General features: G+C 42.0%; 1 protein-coding gene across 5 annotated transcripts; it reads left to right on the forward strand.

Moving 5' to 3' along the window:
• Positions 1-13895: 13895 nt before the first annotated feature.
• Positions 13896-25904, forward strand: LOC111951929 (peroxiredoxin-like 2A). 5 transcript variants are annotated; one of them, XM_023970289.2, is made up of 7 exons: positions 13896-14003; positions 18740-18970; positions 19290-19469; positions 19963-20054; positions 20255-20395; positions 23153-23317; positions 25059-25904. In XM_023970289.2, exons 2-7 carry the CDS (start codon positions 18745-18747, stop codon positions 25152-25154), a joined length of 900 nt encoding a protein of 299 aa, XP_023826057.1. In that variant the 5' UTR covers positions 13896-14003; positions 18740-18744; the 3' UTR covers positions 25155-25904. The 5 variants fall into 5 exon arrangements, with proteins under 5 accessions (XP_023826057.1, XP_023826059.1, XP_070291110.1 ...); XM_070435009.1 differs by having other exon boundaries at positions 13922-14003; positions 18685-18970; XM_070435010.1 differs by lacking the exon at positions 13896-14003 and adding an exon at positions 14775-14845.
• Positions 25905-26028: the final 124 nt, after the last annotated feature.

Consider the following 26028-nt stretch of genomic DNA (forward strand, 5'->3'; position numbering starts at 1 on the left):
GGTGGTGGTCCTCTGTAGCTCAGTTGGTAGAGCATAGTGTTAGTAAAGCCAGGATAGAGGGCTCAATTCCCAGGACCACCCTTACCTAAAATAAAAAWAWAAAAATMAAATMAAATGTTATTTGTCACATACACATGGTTAGCAGATGTTAATGCGAGTGTAGTGAAATGCTTGTGCTTCTAGTTTTGACCATGCAGTAATATCTAACAAGTAATCTAACCTAACAATTTCACAACAACTACCTTATACACACAAGTGTAAAGGAATGAATAAGAATATGTACATACAAATATATGGATGAGCGATGGCCGAACGGCATAGGCAAGATGCAGTAGATGGTATAGAGTACAGTATATACATATGAGATGAGTAATGTAGGGTATGTAAACATTATATGAAGTGGCATTGTTTAAAGTGGCTAGTGATACAATTATTACATACATTTTTCCATTATTAAAGTGGCTGGAGTTGAGTCAGTATGTTGGCAGCAGCCACTCAGTGTTAGTGATGGCTGTTTAACAGTCTGATGGCCTTGAGATAGAAGCTGTTTTTCAGCCTCTCGGTCCCCGCTTTGATGCACCTGTACTGACCTCACCTTCTGGATGATAGCGGGATGAACAGGCAGTTGCTCGGGTGGTTCTTGTACTTGATGATCTTTTTGGCCTTCCTGTGACATCGGGTGGTGTTGGTGTCCTGGAGGGTAGGAGGTTTGCCCCCAGTGATGCGTTGTGCAGACCTCACCACCCTCTGGAGAGCCTTACGGTTGTGGGCGGAGCAGTTGCCGTACCAGGCGGTGATACAGCCCGACAGGATGCTCTCGATTGTGCATCTGTAAAAGTTTGTGAGTGTTTTTATGCACACGTGGCTGTAAATCGCTTAGCCTACTGATACTGCCCTTACAGAAAAACCATGTTTTCACATGTGGAAAATCACGTAAAATCACGTGAAAACGTGTTTTTGGAACACGTCACATGTGATCACATGATTTCACATGTGGAAAATCAGGTAAAATCATGTGAAAACGTGTTTTTGGAACACTTTACGTGATCACATGTGTAATTTCATGTTATTACATGTTGCTTTACATATTGCCACATCTTATCACATTAACTTCACATAAGATCACATGTGATCACATGAAAACATGTTTTTGGAGCAATTCACATGATCGCGTGAAATTCGTGTGGTTTTTCCATAAGGGTGTACATACTGCATTACATGTTGACAATGCTGATAATAAGGCCATTATCAATGCAATTTATTTTACTACTGATATCATTACTGCAAAACATTTCTATAGGAACACCCACATTGATGAAATGCTGCTGCCAATTATAAACTAGGGGTGAGGGAAGGGTTGCATGTTTTTCTCAGAACTTCAAGGGTGAGAAGATGCACATGACACACACACACAGTGAGAGAGAGAGAAAGTGTGTGAGAGAGAGAGAGAGTGCAAGACAGAGAGCATGAGAGAGAGAGTGCGAGAGAGAGACAGAGGGCATAGACAGCCGTTAGGATTGCAGCAGCTGTCCAGTGGGATGGGTGTAACTGTGACACTCAGCACATTCCTCTAGTCTATGAGCCCACCACTGATGAACAAACGTAACCACACCACAGCGCTCATCCTCACAGAGGCTGCATCTCAATAGTTTGAAGCTGTCTCCTTGCCCTGTTTCCTCTCCTTCATCTGCACTGATCTGAAAGCACAGGATAGGACAAAAGAATACAGCAAATGCATAGAGTCGCCTGCCCTGTTCTTTCGGACAAGTGAAGGAAAGGAGTTAAGGAGACAGGAGAGGAAGCCACATTAGACTATTGAGATGCAGCCCAGAGTCTCTTCTTTCATTACCCAGTTCCCCCCTGACCCTGAAAATAACCCACTACCACCCCTTGTGTTTATCAATGAATACTGTTACACAACTGATGGCACTGTAGAGTGTGGAGTGCTACAATGGCTTAATTTGCAGCCATTTTTATTTCAATATCATATCCTTTCTGGGTAACAATTGCGTACCTTACTGCGATTCTTTTCAAATAAATTGTAAAAAATAAACAAAATCAGCTTTTTAGCTAAGAGCAATTTCTCAAGCAATAATTTTTATAAAACTGTCTAGGAGTGGGTGGGGGAAACAGGAAACTAGCTACTATTGTTAGAAAGCTTTGGAACATTATTTCTTATTGGTCTATTAACTAATTTACCACCTGGTGGTGTCATCAGGCAGACCAAAACTCCATCCCACCAACACAGGCTGAAATTTCAGGCTGTCTTTTCAAACAGCTCTTGCACTAAAAGGGCATTATAATAATTMTCTCAATTTCACAGGATCCGATCCATTGTCCTGGGTGGTGGACCAAACAGAGGATCCGCTTTGGGAAAGTTGTATTCCTGGTCGTAATGTTCGTAAGTTGGCGTTGCTCTTATATCCAATAGTTCCTCCCGTCTATATGTAATAAAACTTAAGATTTCCTGGGGTAACAATGTAAGAAATAACACATAAAAAAACGAAATACTGCATAGTTTCCTAGGAAAGCGAAGCGAGGCGGCCATCTCTGTCGGCGTCGGGAAGAGGCCCCAGCCTGCGACCCAAAACAACGGCGCCGCAGAAGGGGCAGACGGAGCGGTCTTCTGGTCAGGCTCCATAGACGGGCACATCGCGCACCGCTCCCGAGCATACTACTCGCCAATGTCCAGTCTCTTGACAACAAGGTAGACGAAATCCGAGCAAGGGTTGCCTTCCAGAGAGACATCAGAGATTGTAACGTTCTTTGTTTCACGGAAACATGGCTCACTCGGGATACGTCATCAGTCGGTACAGCCACCTGGCTTCTTCACGCACCTAGCCGACAGAAACAATCATCTCTCTGGTAAGAAGAAGGGCGGGGGTGTATGCCTTATGATTAACGAGACGTGGTGTGATCATAACAACATACAGGATCTCAAGTCCTTTTGTTCAACTGACTTAGAATTCCTTACAATCAAATGCTGACCGCATTATCTACCGAGAGAATTCTCTTCGTTTATAATCAGTCGTGTACATCCCCCCCAAGCAGACACTTCGACGGCCCTGAAAGAACATCATTGGACTATATGTAAACTGGAAACCACATATCCTGAGGCTGCATTTATTGTATCTGGGGATTTTAGGCTAATCTGAAAACAAGGCTCCCTAAATTTTATCAGTATATCGAATGTGCGACCCGGGCTAGAAAAATCCTGGATCATTGTTACTCTAACTTCCGCGACGCATACAAAGCCCTCCCCCGCTCTCCTTTCGGAAAATCTGACCATGACTCCATTTTGTTGCTCCCAGCCTTCAGACAGAAACTAAAACAGGAAACGCCCGTACTCAGGTCTGTTCAACACTGGTCTGACCAATCGGATTCCATGCTTCAAGATTGCTTCGATCACATCGACTGTGATATATTCCGCATAGCGTTGGACAAAAACATGGATGAATACGCTGATTCGGTGAGCGAGTTTATTAGCAAGTGCATCGGTGATGTTGTACCCACGGCAACTATTAAAACCTTCCCCAACCAGAAACTGTGGATTGATGGCAGCATTCGCGCAAAACTGAAAGCGCGAACCACTGCTTGTAATCAGGGCAAGGCGACCGGAAACATGACCGAATACAAACAGTGTAGCTATTCCCTCCCCAAGGCAATCAAACAAGCTAAGCGTCAGTATAGAGACAAAGTAGAGTCGCAATTCAACGGCTCAGACACAAGAGGTATGTGGCAGGGTCTACAGTCAATCACGGACTCCAAAAGAAAAACCAGCCCCGTAGCGGACCACGATGTCTTGCTCCCAGACAAACATAACAACTTCTTTGCTCGCTTTGAGGACAATACATTGCTACCGACACGGCCCGCTACCAAAACCTGCAGGCTCTCCTTCACTGCAGCCAACGTGAGTAAAACATTTAAACGTGTTAACCCTCGCAAGGCTGCCGGCCCAGACGGCATCCCTAGCCGCGTCCTCAGAGCATGCGCAGACCAGCTGGCTGGTGTGTTTACAGACATATTCGATCAATCCTTATCCCAGTCTGCTGTTCCCACATGCTTCAAGAGGGCCACCATTGTTCCTGTTCCCAAGAAAGCTAAGGTAACTGAGCTAAATGACTATCGCCCCATAGCACTCACTTCCGTCATCATGAAGTGCTTTGAGAGACTAGTCAAGGACCATATCACCTCCACCCTACCTGACACCCTATACCCACTCCAATTTGCATACCGCCCCAATAGGTCCACAGACGACGCAATCACACTGCACACTGCCCTAACCCATCTGGACAAGAGGAATACCTATGTAAGAATCCTGTCCTTCGACTACAGCTCAGTATTTAACACCATAGTACCCTCCAAACTCGTCATTAAGCTCGAGACCCTGGGTCTCGACCCCGCCCTGTGCAACTGKGTCCTGGACTTCCTGACAGGCCGCCCCCAGGTGGTGAGGGTAGGAAACAACATCTCCACTCCGGTGATCCTCAACACTGGGGCCCCACAAGGGTGCGTTCTCAGCCCTCTCCTGTACCCCCTGTTCATCCATGACTGCGTGGCCATGCACACCTCCAACTCAATCATCAAGTTTGCAGACGACACTACAGTGGTAGGCTTGATTAMCAACAACAACGAGATGGCCTACAGGGAGGAGGTGAGGGCCCTCGGAGTGTGGTGTCAGGAAAATAACCCCACACTCAATGTCAACAAAACAAAGGAGATGATCGTGGACTTCAGGAAACAGCAGAGGGAGCAGCCCCCTATCCACATCAACGAGACAGTAGTGGAGAAGGTGGAAAGTTTTAAGTTCCTCGGCGTACACATCACGGACAAACTGAAATGGTCCACCCACACAGACAGCGTGGTGAAGAAGGCGCAGCAGGCTCAACCTCAGGAGCCTGAAGAAATTTGGCGTGTCACCAAAAACACTCACAAACTTTTACAGATGCACAATCGAGAGCATCCTGTCGGGCTGTATCACGCCTGGTACGGCAACTGCTCCGCCCACAACCATAAGGCTCTCCAGAGGGTAGTGAGGTCTGCACAACGCATCACTGGGGGCAAACTACCTGCCCTCCAGGACACCTACACCACCCAATGTCACAGGAAGGCCAAAAAGATCATCAAGGACAACATCCACCTGAGCCACTGCCTGTTCACCCCGCTATCATCCAGAAGGCGAGGTCAGTACAGGTGCATCAAAGTGGGGACCGAGAGACTGAAAAACAGCTTCTATCTCAAGGCCATCAGACTGTTAAACAACCATTACTAACATTGAGTGGCTGCTGCCAACATACTGACTCATCTCTAGCCACTTTAATAATACAAAATTGGATGTAATAAATGTATCACTAGCCACTTTAAACAATGCCACTTTATATAATGTTTACATACCCTACATTACTCATCTCATATGTACAGTTGAAGTCGGAAGTTTACATACACCTTAGACAAATACATTTCAACTCAGTTTTTCACAATTCCTGACATTTAATCAGAGTAARAATTCCCTGTTTTAGGTCAGTTAGGATCACCACTTTATTTTAAGAACGTGAAATATCAGAATAATAGTACAGAGAATTATTTATTTCAGCTTTTATTTCTTTCATCACATTCCCAGTGGGTTAGAAGTTTACATACACTCAATTAGTATTTGGTAGCATTGCCTTTAATTAACTTGGGTCAAACGTTTCAGGTAGCCTTCCACAAGATTCCCACAATAAGTTGGGTGAATTTTGGCCCATTTCTCCTGACAGAGCTGCACGCTTTTCAGTTTTCTATAGGATTGAGGTCAAGGCTTTGTGATGGCCACTCCAATACCTTGATTTTGTTGTCCTTAAGCCATTTTGCCACAACTTTGGAAGTATGCTTGGGGTCATTGTCCATTTGGAAGAACCATTTGCGACCAAGCTTTAACTTCCTGACTGATGTCTTGAGATGTTGCTTCAATATATCCACATCCTTTTCCTTCCTCATCATGATGCCATCTATTTTGTGAAGTGCACCAGTCCTTCCTGCAGCAAAGCACCCTCACAACATGATGCTGCCACCACCGTGCTTCACGGTTAGGATTGTGTTCTTTGGATTGCAAGCCTCCCCCTTTTTCCTCCAAACATAACGACGGTCATTATGGCCAAACAGTTCTATTTTTGTTTCATCAGACCAGAGGACAATTCTCCAAAAAGTACGATCTTTGTCCCCATGTGCAGTTTCAAATCGTAGTCTGTTTTTTTTATGGTGGTTTTGGAGCAGTGGCTTCTCCCTTGCTGAGTGGCCTTTCATGTTATGTCRATATAGGACTAGTTTTACTGTGGATATAGATACTTTTGTACCTGTTTCCTCCAGCATCTTCACAAGGTCCTTTGCTGTTGTTCTGGGATTGATTTGCACTTTTTGCACAAAAGTACGTTCATCTCTAGGAGACAGAACGCGTCTCCTTCCTTAGTGGTATGACGGGTGCATGGTTCCATGGTGTTTATACTTGAGTACTATTGTTTGTACAGATGAACATGGTACCTTCAGGCGTTTGGAAATTGTTCCCAAGGATGAACCAGACTTGTCTATACATTTTTTTCTGAGGTCTTGGCTGATTTCTTTCGATTATCCCATGATGTCAAGCAAAGAGGCACTGAGTTTGAAGGTAGGCCTTGAAATACATCCACAGGTACACCTCCAATTGACTAAAATGATGTCAATTAGCTTATCAGAAGCTTCTAAAGCCATGACATCATTTTCTGGAATTTTCCAAGCTGTTTAAAAGCACAGTCAACTTCGTGTATGTAAACTTCTGACCCACTGGAATTGTGATACAGTGAATGATAAGTGAAATAATCTGTCTGTAAACAATTGTTGGAAAATGACTTGTGTCATGCACAAAGTAGATGTCCTAACCGACTTGCCAAAACTATAGTTTGTTAACAAAAAATGTGTGGAGTGGTTGAAAAACTAGTTCTAATGACTCCAGCCTAAGTGTATGTAAACTTCCGACTTCAACTTTATATACTGTACTCTACACCATCTACTGCATCTTGCCTATGCCATTCGGCCATCGTTCATCCATTTATTTTTATGTACATATTCTTATTCATTCCTTTACACTTGTGTGTATAAGGTAGTTGTTGTGAAATTGTTATATTACTTGTTAGATATTACTGCATGGCCGGAACTAGAAGCACAAGCATTTCGCTACACTCGCATTAACATCTGCTAACCATGTGTATGTGACGAATACAATTTTATTTAGATTTTTGATTTAGATTTAGATTTTATTATAACAAACTCATAATCTGGAAATATACAGTACCAGCCAAAAGTTTGGACACCTACTCATTCAAGGGTTTTTATTTATTTTACTATTTTCTACATCAAAACTATGAAGTAACACATATGGAATCATTCCTCATGAAGCTGGTTGAGAGAATGCCAAGAGTGTGCAAAGCTGTCATTAAGGCAAAGGGTGGCTACTTTGAAGAATCTAAATTCTAAAATAGATTTGGATTTGTTTAACACTTTTTTGGTTACTACATGATTCCATATGTGTTATTTCATAGTTTTGATGTCTTCACTATTATTCTACAATGTCGAAAATAGTACAAATAAAGAAAAACCCTTGTCCAAAATTTCGACTGGTACTGTATATAAAACACAACAAATTACATTTTTGACTGCACTAGGCCTTTAATAGGCCTTTAATAAATTAATTTGTTGTGTTTTCACTCCATCCTTTTGATGAGAGTTATGTCTAATTCTATGGGCCATGATCTAGTTCTCCAGATGGTATATATATAAAAACCAAAGGGCACTGGGCAGACAAAAACTCCTTAGAATCAAAATGGGTAGCAGAAAAGTTAGTCAACACCAGAACTATAGATACACAATGTTCTAGAGAGGGACAATATTCCACTTGTTGCAACAAAGTAGTATCGACTGAAGCTGATAGGAAAATGCCTACCGCAGCGGAGAGTGTTTGTTCTTAAACCAGTACTAGAGCCAGACAGGTCTAGTTTGGTCATTAGGTTCAATGTTCACCTGAGGCGGTGGGCTGTGTGGTGAGGAAGGTTAGTAGGCTAAATTCTAGAAATGTCGAATTATCAAGCTTTCTACCAATAACAGCTTTTTTTTATATGCATTTTAAAACTATAGTAGACATTATGTTCCATGTCTCAAATATAATAAAAACGTACTATTTATTCACTGGCCACGTTTTAGGGCTTAGGATAATGGTGTAACATCGTTTCTATGGAGATGGATGACGAGGCATCATTCAGTCATTTTTTACAAAATATTTTGTAAATCCTATGCAGATTTTTTGAAAAAGTCCGTGGGTAAATGCATTTTGGAGGGAATGCTGTCGGTCGAGCAACCTGTTAACCTCATCGATTACATAGCCCAAAGGAGAAATTAACCCACGAGAAGAGTACCACATTTTTTGCTAGCTAGATAAGTTAATAACGTCTTTAGCTGTTGTTGTTGTAACGTTATTGACATGGGCTGTTGATATGGTTAGCAACACATTTTGCTTGCCTATCAGTATAAGCAATTTTTTGTATCGTTTTACACAGTAGTTATACGTTTGCTTGTAAAAGCTATGGCAGTTTATTTGTCTGACTAGGGAGCTTCCCAGATACAGACTAAAGAGAACTATTTTTCATTCCTCTGGAGTCATGAAAGCTGGAGAGAGTTGAAAACGTCTTTAAACTGCAACATGGTCGATTGCCTCTAGGAGTCAGTGTCTTCTTGCCAATAAATAGGTCTGTATGACTGATCAGTGGCCAAGCAAGCAGACCCCCTCAAGACATTGAGCAAAACCATGGACAAAACCATTGATTTTTGAATTTGTTGTATATTCTTTATAAATGGGATATGCTACAATGTAGCTAAGCAATTAACAGCTTTGCTGACGTGGATATTCTGAAAAAGGAGCTTGAGATGTCCCAGGAGGAGGAAAGCAGAGGAGAGGCTGAGGAGGAGTCATAGGTGAGGTTAGAGTTGTGTGTGTACAGTTAAAGTAACAACTATCACCACAATTAATTTGTTTAATATTTAGGGTGCCCATGTCAATACACAACATACAGCACATACAGGGGCGACCCAAATCTCTATAGGAATGGCCAGCTCCCTCTGAGAGCTCCTGTGACTTGACCCCTGACCTCTGACCTATTTGAAAAGCGTGCAGAGCCAGTCGCAGAGGTTAAGACCCTTCCTGAGCACCCCGAGAAATAAACCCCTCCTGTTCTGGCGGTCCTGGATGAGGGGGTCAGTACAGTAGTAGCACAGTATAGTAGCAGTATTGTCTAATATCATATTAGAATAGTAGTACAAGTGGGCCACCTGTGCAGTGCTCCAAGTGGTAGGCTATATACAGTATATATGTGATGCCTCAATATCAGCACACCCTGACATAAATGTTATCCATTTGCTTTTCAGGAAGAAGATTTCTGAATATTCCAAATAAAGGCATTTCAGTTGACAATCCCTACACCCATGCAACACCACTATCCAAAGGCAAAAGAAAACAGAGCACAGCCTAATGTAATGTCATTGAATAGAAGATCATTTCAGATCCCTCACATAAAACAGAGAGGAATTAGCCTGGTCCCTGATCTGTTGTCTTGGTGTGACAATGGTCATAGGAGTTGGCAAGACAGCACAATCTGGGACCAGGCTAGTGAGGAATGGGATGAGTCAACAACAATGGCGGCATCCTGATTGGCATTTAGGCAACTGTGGGCGGTGAAGCGTGTCGCTCCAGTAAGTGTCCAATATTTTAGTCTCTGGGTCGTACTCAGTAGTCATCAAACGGAAGAAACAGGGATTGAAATACCTGTAGGGAGGTACTATCTGAAGTTGTCCTATAAGAAATGCTCAATTTCATTTTCCGTAGCACAACGTTTTGAAAAAGGTTGCTACAGTGTACCCTAATGAATACAACCCTGTGGTACCCCATAACAAGGGGTCAAATCAAATCACATGATATGTGTCATATGTGCTGAAACAACAGGTGTAGTAGACCTTATTGTGAAATGCTTACTTAACCAACAATGCAGTTAATAAAAATAAGAGTTAAGAAAATATTTACTAAATGAACTGTTACTTAAAAAAAAAAAGTAACACAATAAAATAACAATAACGAGGCTAAATCCAGGGGATACCGGTACTGAGTCAATGTGCGGGGGTGTCGCATCCGGATCTTTCACCTATCTTGTGCTTGTCTCCTCCCCCCACCAGGTGTCTCCCATTTGTCCCAATTATCTCCTGTTTATTTATACCTGCGTTATCTGTTTGTCTTGTCCCACCGGTGTGGTTTTCCCATTTTCGAGTTTCTATAGTTGCTGTTTTCTAGTCCTCCCGGTTTTGACCATTTTGCATGACCTGACCCTGAGCCTGCCTGCCGTTCTTTACCTTACTGACACTGCACTGGATTACTGACCTCTGCCTGCCCTTAACTTGTCGTTTGCCTGCCCCCTATTTTGTACATAAACATCTGGGATTCAAACTGTCTGCATCTGGGTCTTATCCTGAGTCCTGATAGTGGGTACACGTTAGTCTAGGTAATTGAGGTAATATGTACATGTAGGTAGGGGTAAAGTGACTATGCATAGATAATAAACAGCGAGTAGAAGCAGCGTAAAAAAGGGAGGGTCAATGCAAATAGTCCAGGTAGCCATTTGATTAACTGTTCAGCAGTCTTATGGCTTGAGGGTAGAAGCTGTTTAGAAGCTTCTTGGACCTAGACGTGGTGCTCCGGTACAGCTTGCCATGCGGTAGCAGAGAGAACAGTCTATGACCAGGGTGGCTGGAGTCTTTGACAATTTTTAGGGCCTTCCTCTGACACCGCCTGGTATAGAGGTCCTGGATGGCAGGAAGCTTGGTCCCAGTGATGTACTGGGCTGTACGCACTACCATCTGTAGCGCCTTGCGGTCAGATGCTGAGCAGTTGTCATACCAGGCGGTGATGCAACCAGTCAGGATGCTCTTGATGGTGCAGCTGTATAACTTTTTGAGGATCTGAGGACCCATGCCAAATCTTTTCAGTCTCCTAAAGGGGAATAGACATTGTCGTGCCCTCTTCACGACTGTCTTGGTGTGTTTGGACCATGATAGTTTGTTGGTGATGTGGACGCCAAGGAACTTGAAGCTCTCGACCTGCTCCAATACAGCCCTGTTGATGTAAATTGGGGCGTGCTCTGCCCTTCTTTTCCTGTAGTCCACAATCAGCTCCTTTGTCTTGATCACATTGAGAGAGAGGTTGTTGTCCTGGMACCACACTGCCAGGTCTCTGACCTCCTCCATATAGGCTCTCATCATTGTCCGTGATCAGGCCACCACCGTTGTGTTGTCTACAAACTTAATGATGGTGTTGGAGTTGTGCTTGACCACGCAGTCGTGGGTAAACAGGAACTAGGCACGCACACCTGAGGGGCCCCCGTGTTGAGGATCAGCGTGTCAGACGTGTTGTTGGCTACCCTTACCACCTGGGGGCAGCCCGTCAGGAAGTCCAGGATCAAGTTGCAGAGGGAGGTGTTTAGTCCCAGGGTCCTTAGTTTAGTGATGAGCTTTGAGGGCACTATGGTGTTGAACGCTGAGCTGTAGTCAAGGGTGTGAAAGGAAGCCCTGGAAAATTGTTAAAGACTCCAGCCACCCAAACCATAGACTGTTCGCTCTGCTTCCGCACGGCAAGCGGTACCGGTGCATCAAGTCTGACATCAACAGGCTCCTGAACAGCTTCTATCCCCAAGCCATAAGACTGCTAAATAGCTAACTAAATGTCCACAGGGACTATCTGAGTTGACCCTTGTATTTTTATTTTTGCACTGTCTCTATGCACACTCTAGGCCCTACCTCATCCCCATATTATTACTTACCCTTTTGCACCCCAGTATCTCTACTTGCACGTCATCATCTGCACATCTATCACTCCAGTATTAATGCTAAATTGTWATTATTTTTGCCTCTAGGGCCTATTTATTGCCTACCTGCCTACTCTTCTACATTTGCACATACTGTACATAGATTTTTCTATTTTTCTTTTGTGTTATTGACTGTATGTTTGTTTATGTGTAACTCTGTGTTGTTGTTTTTGTCGCACTGCTTTGCTTTATCTTGGCCAGGTCGCAGTTGTAAATGAGAACTTGTTCTCAACTTGCCTACCTGGTTAAATAAAGGTGAAATAAAAATAACTAAAACTCACAGGGCCCTACACACTACACACACGGACACTCCAATACCAGAGTATGTGACCTGAGTGGAGCTAGAGCTGAGCTGGAGCGGAGCGCGCCCAATTTGACTGGAGCTCTGAGCAAGATTCCCAAAGGCTGGAGTGTTGGCAAGTGTGGTGATGTAGTGTTCACAACTAAAGAATCATTGTGGAATCTGAAAAGACACATCCCGAAAGCATGATGGTGTACTTACCATGTGGAAATGCTAAAAGAAAGGAATGAGGTGGGTAGATAACTAAGTGTCATTGTAGCGAAGTATTTATAAACAAAAAATCTGATCTCTTAAAAGTTTTGTTCATTTTTGTTCTATTTATACAATAGGCCATAATTGATTTGGGCCCAACAGGCCTGGCATATTCCCACTTCCAAGGAGCTTTCCCTTTTATATGGGTTATTTTGCCTAAAAACATTTTAGGCCTACCTATAATAAAATAATAAAACAACTCTGCATCTCTTCCCAGCCTGGCAAGAGTGGCCAAAAGGGTGTTTAGCATCCCCAGCGGCTCTGCAAGCGCAGAGATAATATATTCTCCGCTGCTGGCCTGCTTAGCAGGCACCATTGCCACAGAGCCTGAAGTCACTGACTGGCCAAAGTTGTGTTTCTAAAAATGAATTCAAAGGCACTGTAGACTGAGCCCAGTCATTTTTTGTTGAAGTTTTATTTAATTCTATGTAAATCACAGCCTATATGCGCAATTTATAGACTATAATGATTTAATACAAAGAAATGTTGGGCTCCCAAGTGGTGCAGCGGTCTAAGGCACTGCATCTCAGTGCTGGAGGTATTACAACAGACACCCTGGTTCAAACCCAGACTGTATCACAACCGGCTGTGATTGGGAGTTGGTTTGGCCGGTGTAGAACGTCATTGTAAATAAGAATTTGTTCTTAACTGACTTACCTAGTTAAATAAAACATGCTGGGTGCTTTATGTCCTTACCAGCATATTGTGTCACACTAGCAAATGCTTCACAATGTATTTTTTTGTAGGCTATAGCCTTGACATAATTTCAATAATATAGCATATATAATTCATTTTATGCTCTCTGTCTGGCTCCTGACCTATTTAGAGTGTTGATATGCTGTTTAATATGACATTTAGACTATTTGAAATGATGAGTGCTTCTTACATTCACCTTTTCATGTTTATTAAAACACTTTTCATTCAAATCATATGGTTTGGTTTCAATACTTAAAAATGGTAGGTCCAGGTAGTCACAAAAATAGGTGGGTGGTCATTAAATTGTGATTTTAATAAATGGAGAGAATTTGGAGCTGCAGTTGTATATCCTGTGAGCACAGAGCGGTTTTTACTGGCGCAGTTGGAAAGGACATAGAGCACCGGATGAGCAGGATTTCTGACTGCTCAACTCTGCTCACTTACTCTGTCCAACATTCAAACAAACACTCACTTCATCATTTGTTCACACACACATAATATGCACATACATTTACACTGACTCTACACACACATAAGCAATCTTCATTTACACTGCTGCTACTCTGTTACCAGAATTTACCACCTCTGGTGTGTGTGTGTGTGGACACGCATTGTCGGTACATTACACCTCAGTGTATCATTTTTTTTCACAACAATTAATCTGTCAACCTGTTTTTATTGTACAAAAATAAACTTGATTTGTGTCCAAGGTCCGTGTTATCTTGTGCGATTAGTTTCCCTGCAATGACTAATCCATTTATCTTGATCAACTGATACACCTACGCCAAATTTAGATATTTTGACCGGAGACGTCAATTGCACTCTTCTCCTTCAACACAATATTTGTGAGTATCATTCCTTTATACATTATTTGAAATATTGTTAAACATTTTGTCGCGAGCATTATTTCAATCAGCAAGCTAACGTCATCATGTAGCTAGCTAGCGTTAACCTAGATAGCCAGATGGCTAGCCCAAATGTGGTCTACAAAGTGAACAAACTAACGTTAAGTGTCATTGCTATTACTAACTTATACTTGGCCTATTTAATCCATTAATCAAAGAATGCCAACATAGATTTAGCTAGCTAGTAAAGTGTACTTTATAATGCCACTTATCAGTCAACATGATTGTCTGTATTTTAGTGGACCTCAAGGTTACTTATCAAATAGGCAAGCTATCTATGTCAAATTGCATGGCAGTTGAGCGCTGCAAAATTGTCTCGAAAGGGTTTGCATGGGAAGCCACATTTTAATAATTTATGTCACTCAATTTGAAATAAGCGCTCTAAGACAAGGAATAAGAAGGTGCAGAATTCAGTTAATATTCAGATCTGTAACTAGCCTACTTTCCATTTAAATTTTGTCACGATAATCGATCCTATGTTCTCATATTTTCGTTGTCAATAATAACAGTCCGTTTCTCAACTCATTGTCACTCTATAAATCAGTATAGCTAAGCTTACAGTTACAATGTAAACATTCCTTTCCACTATCTATCTATATGGAATCCACTCAATCAGTTCATGGGCGGCTGCCAGGTAGTCTATTGGTTGCTGTTCTCATTAGGGTTCAGGCCTTTGTCCTCACTCTGAGAAGGGAAAGTCACACTGCAGTAGTTAGTCAAGACTGTCAAGTCACGGTGAAGTGCAGAACAGAGTACTTGGGATTGAATGAGCTGAACTTGAGGTAAATGAGTGCACACCTTCAGTGGGTGATTGTTTGATAAATGAATCGATGTTTGAAAATGGAATTTGAGTATTTTTTAGAATGACCATACGTGTAGGTTTGTGTTGTTTGGTTTCACATATATTGCATGCATGTAGRCCTAAGCATTTGGTGGACCATTCAGACTCTTGTTCAGAGAAAATGGAAAATAACTGAATGATCCATATGTTGAAAAAGCCATGTCTAAGCAAGCCCTGACAATACAGTAACAGTATTTTGTTCATGTTCATATAGACTACTAATAATTATCCTCAGTTGACTATACTGATGATTCACTGTGTACAGTCTAACATTGTATGTTAAGGCCCCTCTTGCTTATACAAGGGGAAGGAGGATTAGCCATGTAAGCTATGGGTCTGAGACATTAGGGTGTGTATGTGTGTCACACCCGTAACTTTATAACCACATACTGTGACTAACAGCCCAGTACAGTTTGATGGTCTAAAGATAAGCCACAACAAATGGAGCAGTTCATATGTTTGTAACTTAGTCATGCCCATCAGTTTCGTGAGGAAATGTAATGTAGACCAATAGGTTTGCTGTCATTCATTAAACAATGCCTAAGGTCATTTCCAAAAGGACCCATGAGCACCAACATGTGAAGTTCATAGGAGAATGTCAAATCTGGTGACCAATGAAAGCTAAGAGATTATATTTTTGATAAATAAGATGTTCAACCATTTTCTATCCTAAATATAAGTAATAAGCGGCGGCTTTGATATAAGCGATAGCCAAACAGATAGAAAAGGAGTCTTAGAATACATCTACCAGAAAAAGTCTTAAAATGTATTGGAAATAGACGGGTTGGTTGTTTAGCAACAAAACCCACAAGTGCACAACTATGGGGCAAAACAGACTGGGTTGGTTAGATTGTTTGCAACATGTCAACTATATTCAGTCTCCAATGTTCATTGAAAACAAATACATTTGCTCAATGAGCCACTTGTTGTCGCTCAAATACATTGCTAGTTGTTGATTAGCTAGCTATAATTTATTTTTGCCATATTAGCATTGACATGAAATCAGTCAAAACACCTAAAAACAAGACATGGTATCAAGAACAAGATTTAACAAGCTGAAAGGAGTTACTATTCCCCACATGGCAGTTTCTTGTCATTGTTGCTAGCTGTCTGACCGTCCAGAAACACAACAACGCAGACTTCTGCCTCATTGAAGCGTGACGTTGTCAGCTTACCCATCTCTGTACATCAACACACAATAATGTTGAAGTAAAGACCCCTGCCAACTAATATCAACACTTATATTTAGTTTGGATAAAGTATTTGCCTTGTGTAAGTTTAAGAAACATTGCCCTGTGCCTTGAAATTCCGTTACCAAAAACACACTCATCTTTAAGATATTTTCTAATTTCTCTCCCTCATGAGGGACAATAATGAAAGTTAACAGAAGTAACAAGTAAAGGTAGACCTATCAATTAGTTAGTGTTTTTACTGATATCTATTTGGTTGAATCAAATTGGTTGAACCAAATCATAACAGTTTTTTTTTTTTTCAATCTTTCTGTCGTCTGGTGGTCAAAGCAAAATTGAAAACAGCCTGGACAACCCATCCCTCTCTCTCTGTCTCTCCAGTTAATGTCACCTCTGTCTCTCCAGTTAATGTCACCTCTGTCTCTCCAGTTAATGTCACCTCTCTCTCTGTCTCTCCGGTTAATGTCACCTCTCTCTCTCTGTCTCTCCGGTTAATGTCACCTCTCTCTCGCTCTGTCTCTCCGGTTAATGTCACCTCTCTCTCGCTCTGTCTCTCCGGTTAATGTCACCTCTCTCTCTCCTGTCTCTCCGGTTAATGTCACCTCTCTCTCTCTCTGTCTCTCCGGTTAATGTCACCTCTCTCTCTCTCTGTCTTCCGGTTAATGTCACCTCTCTCTCTCTCTGTCTCTCCGGTTAATGTCACCTCTCTCTCTTTCTCTGTCTCTCCGGTTAATGTCACCTCTCGCTCTCTGTCTCTCCGGTTAATGTCATCTCTCTCTTTCAATTTGCTGTAACCAGCATCCGTACCGACCGACACCGGACATCCATGGACGTTGAAATATGGTCAGTCTGCCCTGGCCTTGATTTCAACGTCCACATAAGTCGTTTTTGAAGCAATCGTAGATGTCTATGTTTCACAAGTGTGGGTGGCACAGTACAGTAAAAAAAAGTTGAGTACAGTCCTGAACTGTACAGAAGAATAGAGTTTAGTACAGCACACTAGAGTTGAGTAAAATATAATGTACGGAACTATAATATACTATTACTGTACTGAACTGACCCATCCAGACAATACTGACCAGAGTGAAAGTTTTACACACAGTGAAAGTGTAGTTCTTCCTTTTCTTAGTCAACGGCCCACTGTACACATTTAAACTACATGCCCCAGGCTTAGGACTGTGACAGTCGTGGATTTTTGGATGACGGTAAAAAATGAGGTAAAGAGGTTAATGGAACTCGACCAGAACATGGAAATGCGTGTGGGAAAAATCCAGAATCTCCTAATTTAAGCTATTGTTTATGTGTATTTCACACTATGTTTCGGTAAAAATCGGAGTATAATGCTTGTATGGATGTCAACCCCAATACATGTTCATGTCATCGTCACCAATTACCTGCATTACAGCTAAAAAAACGAATATCCACTTTGTTAGATCAGAATTGTTGAATGTGCGCCAATCTAGCGTCCTTCTTCTATCCCCCGAGGTCTGCGGTCCATTGACCTCTTTACAGCATCTATTGGCCAGCCAAATGACCTCAGTCACCGTAATAAACGTTCGATTAGCAAAATAAAAAAGTTTTTTCTCCTCTGCTCCTGTCTGCACGTGCAGCCATAGAAATATAATGGGCAACCCCATTCAAGTTGTTGGCCTTGTTGGAGAGGATCAAAATCGAAATGTATCATGGTTAAATTGTGACTGATCTACAAATAATAATGAGTAGTTCATTATGATGCAAGGTTCTTTGTAGATCCGTAAGGCGGCAGTTATCTGTACCTTCGGCTGCAATGTCGAACAAGCACAATGATGGCATAATGGATGGACTGGTGGCCATTGCGAGGCGCAAAGCAAGAAGTAGAAGTTGGAATTTGTGCTGTGATTTGTTGATTCAACTCAACTGACATTACCACAAATAAATTCCATTGCATGAGCCACATCAGTTAAAGGTGAACTCAGCAATATGATGTAGATCCAGAAAGTAAACAGCATAGTGGGTCAATTTCCGCTACAACTAAGAGGGTTGAAGTGTGAGGCTCAACTTCTCCGATGTTTTGGTGCCCTGGCCTCCACGCTGTGAGCAAAGTGAAGTGAACCCATGCACATGCGCAGATACTGTGTGTGACTGTGTGAGAGCCAAGTCTTGCATCTCGCTCATCTCAATATCTGCGGTGCTGCTCATGGCAATGTCATTTCGCTGAGTCAACCTTTAACATTTTAATTAACATCCTATATTACCATGTCAAATATTGCATCACAATACCACGCAGCCATTGAGTGTACCCATCAGTTTACCATTCAACTTGTCACACTTTTCAGTCAGCTGTTTGTATTTTTATATATTTTTTGGGGGGGTTATGAAGGTTAATTTATTTTCATGATGGTCTTCATCCATAACTCACGGTTATATGGTAATTGTGCCAGCCCTACCTAGGCTGTCTCTGAAAAGATAAGCAAAAACATCGTTTTTAGCCTACTGTTTGAACATCGGTCACTACTTCCTAACAGTAGTTGCATGTTCCCATGCTATCTTTCAAACACGAGTGATTTCACGCTCACGATGAAGGCTTCTGTTTTTCTTGTTGTCTCTTCAGAGAACGTCTGTTTTATAAGAGTCAGAGAAAGTTCTGATAGGTTGTGTTTATACAGTCACCATGGCCCTGGCACTGGTCCAGGCCCTCTCCAGACGCTCCGCTAAAGCCCTAAGGGCCAGATGGAGGATATCTCAGACTCTGCACATCTCTTCCCTGCCTCTGGGGGGTGCCATTCACAACAGACAGCCCTCTAGCCAGACGAACCCTACAGCCAGACTCCCTTGTCTAAAAGACTTTCACCTCAGCACAGCCTCATCCAGCCCTGACCCTAACAAGCCCAAATCAGGCAAGAAGCATTACATTATCTCACTCTAGTGACACATTGCATGGAGTTTGTAATAGGCTAGTTCCCTTTACTTGTCTTATGGCCTATATCAGTGACCCTGACCTTCCCACCCCCTAACCCATGCCTAGGAATGTTGCCTCTCGCTAACAGTAAAGTACCGTTATCTAACAGTACCAGAAATCATTAGACATGTACGTGTGGCATGACAGAGTAAGAAGACCGGCCCTCTTCTCTAGGCTCTGGTTCCTCTTAGTTTCTCCTTCCCTAAGAACAATAAATCACTCTGATAATCATGTTTGTTATTTTTTTTTGGCTGCAGGGTTGTCCTCCGGCCTCGAGGTGGAGCTGTTTGAGATGGGGATGTGGTCTCTGGGTCTGGGGGCCTTAGGAGTTGCCATCGTTGGAATCCTTCTGGCCAACACTGACTTGTGTCTGACCAAGGCTGCCCAGGCCTCGCTGGAGTACCTGGAGGACGCAGACCTCCGCTCCACTGGAGACGGTACGAGGGCCCTGGTTCACCTACTTCACCTACTGGGCATGGCTGGAAAGTGCAGAAAACTGTCGATCATATTGGCACCAAACATTCTACAGTATGACAATGACATTCTGATTTACATTCATACTAGAATGTAGCAAGGTTAGAGCTTTTGGGGCCAACATGGCAGCTGTTAAGATTTGAAATCTCAGAGTTTATAGAACTCTGAATATCTTTTGCATAGCTCTGAGCAAGGCATTTTGTGGTCCATAATATGCTAACGAATATCCGCTCGCTTTTTTCCTGCGACACTCGGAAACAATGGTAGAGCAAAGCCTAATTATTACAATTATTATCTGGGTGGTTAAAAAAAAATGGTCTAGGCACACTGGTGCTCCAAGAATAGTTTTTATCCAGGTTGCACAGCAAAATATTTAGGAACATATGCGACCAAAATTGTCACACTGCAGAGCCCAGGTACCAATGCATCACCTGCGTATATGTGTGTGTCCTGCAGATGAGAACACCATAAAGGCCAAAGCTCTGTGGGAGAAGACGGGAGCAGTCGTCATGGCTGTACGACGGCCCGGATGATTTTTGTGCAGAGAGGTGAAGTAATGTCACTGATACTATACAGTATAGTCAGCTTTTTTACTTACAGGGAAAGTTCATCCAAAATGTCAGAAATTGTCTTAAATCAAGTCTATATTCCACACCATATGTTTTTGTTGTGTAGATTCCGCTGTATGCATCAGGAGAATAAACAAGACCCCATCCTATTAATGAAATTGTACTAATTGTGTGTGTAGGAAGCTTCCAAGCTGTCCTCTCTGAAGACCCAGCTTGAGGATCTCGGGGTCCCTCTAGTTGCCGTGGTGAAGGAGAACATCGGCACGGAGATCCAGGACTTCCGACCGCACTTCGCTGGGGACATCTATGTAGACGAGAAGGTGAGACCCTGGGTGTTTCTCAGTATGCATACTACCGTGCTCCACACTATCATGCTCCAAGTGCACCACGTTCTCTTGACTACGTTCTTGTGAGGACGAGAATGTGGAGAATGCATAAAACGATACATTTGAGAAGCACTGGTACACCCCTACTGTATTTTCTCGCGCTGTATCTCCTCATTCACTGAACCTTCTTCCAGCCAGGACAATGGCAATAATAGGCAAAACAAGATATACACAAAGAAAATGTTTTACTTCACAACTACAGCTAGGTATAAGTGAATCTGAATAATCTAGCTATCCAGCTAGTTTAACAGACAAAAATGACCTAAAACTAATGTTATGCAAGTTAGATGTACATTTTTTTGTGGGTAGCTACCAATTCTTTGTGGCTAGCTAGCTAGCCCTATTGACTTACTATGGACTTAACTTACCCATTCACTGAACCATCTTCCAGCCAGGACAAGAATGGCAAAAGTGACAAAACAAGATATACACAAAGCAACCGTTTACCTCATAAATATCAGCTATGCGCATCGTAAATATGTAGCTAACCAGATAATGACCTAAAACAAATATTATGTCAATTCTTCGTGATTAGCTAGCTAACAATTCTTCGTGGCTAGCTTGCCAGTTAGCCCTATTGACTTATTATGGGCTTGTGATCTCCGGTACGTAGGCAGGTAAACATGCCAAAATTAACACAGCATGTATTTATTAACGTATTAAGATAAAGTATGTTGCCTGACTACAGTACTTTATGAGATGTGAACATGTTGAAGTGTATTTTCTCTCGCTTCAGCTCAAATGGTATTGATTTCAAAACATTTTGTGTAATTTTGTTGTTTCTTGTTTTGTTCTTCAAATTTCTTGTTAACAAACTATAGTTTTGGCAAGTTGGTTAGGATATCTACTTTGTGCATGACACAAGTAATTTTTCCAACAATTGTTTACAGACAGATTATTTCACTTATCATTCACTGTATCACAATTCCAGTTGTGCCTTTAAACAGCTTGGGAAATTCCTGATAATGATGTCATGGCTTTAGAAGCTTCTGATAGGCTAATTGACATCATTTGAGTCAATTGGAGGTGTACATGTGGATGTATTTCAAGGCCTACCCTCAAACTCAGTGCCTCTTTGCTTGGCATCATGGGAAAATCAAAAGAAATAGGCAGGACCTCAGAAAAAAAATTGTAGACCTCCAAGTCTGGTTCATCCTTGGGAGCCATTTCCAAATGCCTGAAGGTACCACGTTCATCTGTACAAACAATAGTACGCAAGTATAAACACCATGGGACTAGGCAGCCATCACAGCGCTCAGGAAGGAGACTTGTTCTGTCTCCTAGAGATGAACGTACTTTGGTGTGAAAAGTGCAAATCAATCCCAGAACAACAGCAAAGGAGCTTGTGAAGATGCTGGAGGAAACAGGTACAAAAGTATCTGTATCCACAGTAAAACAAGTCCTATATCGACATAACCTGAAAGGCTGCTCAGCAAGGAAGAAGCCACTGGTCCAAAACCTCCATTAAAAAAGCCAGACTACGGTTTGCAACTGCACATGGAGAAATGAAACAAAAATAGAACTGTTTGGCCATAATGACCATTGTTATGTTTGGAGGAAAAAGGGGGAGGCTTGCAATCCAAAGAACACCATCCCAACCGTGAAGCACGGGGTGGCAGCATCATGTTGTGGGGGTGCTTTGCTGCACGAGGGACTGGTGCACTTCACAAAATAGATGGCATCATGAGGAAGGGACATTATGTGGATATATTGAAGCAACATCTCAAGATATCAGTCAGGAAGTTAAATCTTGGTCACAAATGGGTCTTCCAAATGGACAATGACCCCAAGCATACTTCCAAGGTTGTGGCAAAATGGCTTAAGGACAACAAAGTCAAGTTATTGGAGTGGCCATCACAAAGCCTTGACCTCAAACCTATTGAAAATTTGTGGGCAGAACTGAAAAAGTGTGTGTGAGCAAGAAGGCCGACAAACATGACTCAGTTACACCAGCTCTGTCAGGAGGAATGGGCCAAAATTCACCCAACTTATTGTGGGAAGCTTGTGGAAGGCTACCCAAAATATTTGACCCAAGTTAAACAATTTAAAGGCAATGCTACCAATTACTAATTGAGTGTATGTAAACTTCTGACCCACTGGGAATGTGATGAAAGAAATAAAAGCTGAAATAAATCACTCTGTACTATTATTCTGACATTTCATTCTTAAAATAAAGTGGTGATCCTAACTGACCTAAGACAGGGAATCTTTACTCGGATTAAATGTCAGGAATTGTGAAAAACTGAAACTTTAAATGTATTTGGCTAATGTGTATATAAACATCCGACTTCAACTGTACAAACGGAGTACGCATTAGAGAAGTGTCCGCCGTGCTCCGTTTCGCATACTTTGATTTTGACTCCGACCCTCCCATGCTCAATATGTGTGCTCGGAGCATGGTAGTATGCATTTTGAGAAACACCCTGACTCTATGGGTGCATCTCAATAGTCTATAGAAGGTGAGACGGACTTGACTATGGGTACATCTCAATAGTCTAACAAAGGCTTCCTCTCCTTGTCTCCATTCCTTCATCTGCACTGGCCTTAATGAACTGTGAACATGTTTGAATAGATTTCTACACAAGCCTGCTATGAAGGAGAGGAGCTGAACCATGTGTAGATATTGTCTGTGCCTGAGTTTTGAGTTTTCTTTTCTCCGTTGATTGATTGGTTTACTTGTGTTCTTTGCAGCACCACTTCTATGGCCCAATACAGAGGAAGATGGGGGGGCTGGGCTTCATCCGTCTGGGGGTGTGGCAGAACTTCATGCGGGCCTGGAAGGCCGGTTACCAGGGCAACATGTTGGGGGAGGGCTTCGTCCTGGGAGGCGTGTTTGTCATCGGAGCGGGGAACCAGGTACCCCACACACGGCTGTGCATCAATGGAGTATGCTCAGCCACAGCTGGGAATTATTAACTGGAGCTGTTAAGGTGTCTGTATTCTTCCCAGCCGAAACAGTAAGAGTTTGTGCATATATGACGACATTTTGTGGCGTTTTTATTCATTTTTGACTTCGGTAAGCGTTTTTTCGGCTGTTCGGGGGCACAATTTTTTCTTGAGGCAAGCCGAAGTCTACTCCCCTTCGTCTGTGATTGGTCAACAGTAGGGATTCTCCAATAAAGTCTTTGTCATTCAACGAAAGATGACTCGTTTTCATTCAAATTTTACATTTAACTAAGATCTCCTCGGCAAAAAACTTAAAAATGAATGACAGCTTTCTTGAGTTATCTTAGATTAATTCGGACTATTTTGAGGAACTGTAATGTATACTGGCTACAGTGTCTCAAAATGGACAAACAGTACTATTGCTGCTTTTTTTCTCGTTTTTTAAGCAGAGGTCTATTAACTTCTCTGCGCTACGGATCCCTTTAGCGGGATCATTTTCTTAAACAACCGCTGAATTGCAGGGCGCAAAATATTACAAAAAATATTTATAAACATGCAATCACAAGTGAAATATACCAAAACACAGCTTAGCTAGTTGTTAATCCACCTATCGTGTCAGATTTTGGAAATAGGCTTTGCAGCGAAAGCAATCCAAGCTTTTGTGTGTGTGTCAATCAATGCTACAACAGCTAGCCACAAATTAGCATGGTCACGAAAGTCAGAAAAGCAATAAAATTAATCGCTTACCTTTGATAATCTTCGGATGTTTGCACTCAAGACTCCCAGTTACACAACAAATGTTCTTTTTGTTCTATAAATATTACTTTTATAACAAAAAAATGCCATTTGGGTTGCGCGTTATGTTCAGAAAACCAAAGCCTCGTTCCGTTCGACGAAAATTCCAAAAAGTATCCGTAATGTTCGTAATCAATCCTCAGGTTGTTTTTAACAAACATAATCGCTAATATTTCAACCGGACCGTAACCTATTCAATGAAAGAAAATGGAGAGCTACCCCTCTCGCGCGCAGGAACTAATCAGAGGACACCTGACTAGTTTCGAAAGATCTCGCTCAGTTTCAGGCTTTTATTTTGAAAAATATGTCTAAAGCCTGGTCACAGCCTGAGGAAGCCATTGGAAAAGGAATCTGGTTGATACCCCTTTAAATGGAAGAAAGACGGGCCAGGAAACACAGATTAAAAAGATAAATAAATCACTTCCGGGTTAGATTTTCTCAGGTTTTCGCCTGCAGAATCAGTTTTGTTATACTCACAGACAATATTTTGGAAACTTTGGAGTGTTTTCTATCCTAATCTGTAAATTATATGCATATTCTACGATCTAGACCTGAGAAATAGTCCGTCTAAAAATATGACCCCTAGCATCAAGAGGTTTTAAGGGAGAATGCTAGCACTCTGCTGGGTGCCAGCCTAACTGAAGCATGCTGACACCTTTAGAGTCCAACTGCCGACACATGTATGAGGGGAGAGACTCAACCATGAAGGATCAAGTGCAGCAGATGAGGCACACAAACACTATCTGTTATCAACTCAGTAATCAGTGGCCATGAGCAGAGACAAGGGAAGGAAGTCCTCCAGGACAATATTGATACAAACACATAAACCAAGAGCAGCAGCATTGTTGTTACATTGTGTTGTGAGCTTGTTTGGTATTATGTAGGTCCCTTTTTTTAAATTGTACTTTTTCCTTAGGGAATTCTTCTGGAGCACAGGGAGGAGGAGTTTGGCAACAAAGTGGAGAATGAAGATGTTTTACAGGCTGTCAAGAGAATTGTTCCAGTGCAATAGATGGTTAGTTTTGTGTTCACAAACTTAGTAGCATTAGATCAATGCTGATAAAAAGGCCTCTGTTTCATTCACAACAGAACTTTATCCCAACATCAAGTGTTTTTGAGTTGTGTATGACATTTAAACTTTTTCATATCTGTACTCCTGCACCAACCTTACATGATTTCTATTATTGCTAGCTCCGCCTATCATAGAACGTGTCTCGTCCTCAATAACAATGTGAATGATGAGCTCCACTGCTTATAATATCCTGACCTCTTAACTCCCTGCACTCATAAACCCATTGGAAGATGAGGTGGACCTTATTACCATCTATTTTCTCTAGATGTGGAAACTCCCAAGTTGTACCAACTAGACAGTGTTCTGTAGGCTTATGGTCTTGGTCAGGTTGTTATTGTAAAAGATGTGTTCTCATGACTTACCTGGTTAAATGAAGTTATTGTCAACCAGGGACCTTACTGCTTCCATTTGAACATTTTCACACTTGTATTGAAGTCACTCAACTTGAGGAATGCATGCTTCTTTGCATTTTGTATGTAAAGTCAGTCTTGTAACTTTGCTATGTGTTTCATGTTATACCTGTGAATGAATGTACGTGTGGTCAATGTGTGTTTATTAATGAAGACCTGACTGTAAACTCAGTGATGAGGGGAGCAGGTTTGATATCCAAAAACACACTGCCTCAATATACTCACCATGGCCAGGTTGGCGAGAGACGGGTGCAAATCACAATAAACCCATCACACCATCCTCCTCTCTTTTCTTCTCTGGACCGGCATGACATTCTAGAATACATTCTGAACATTTACATATGTAGATGTTTGTTTCCATAACATAGTCACAACTTCAACTTCTCAGCTGTGCACCGTAATCT

Source organism: Salvelinus sp. IW2-2015, linkage group LG25 (genome assembly GCF_002910315.2).
Source record: "Salvelinus sp. IW2-2015 linkage group LG25, ASM291031v2, whole genome shotgun sequence".
Lineage (NCBI taxonomy): Eukaryota > Metazoa > Chordata > Actinopteri > Salmoniformes > Salmonidae > Salvelinus > Salvelinus sp. IW2-2015.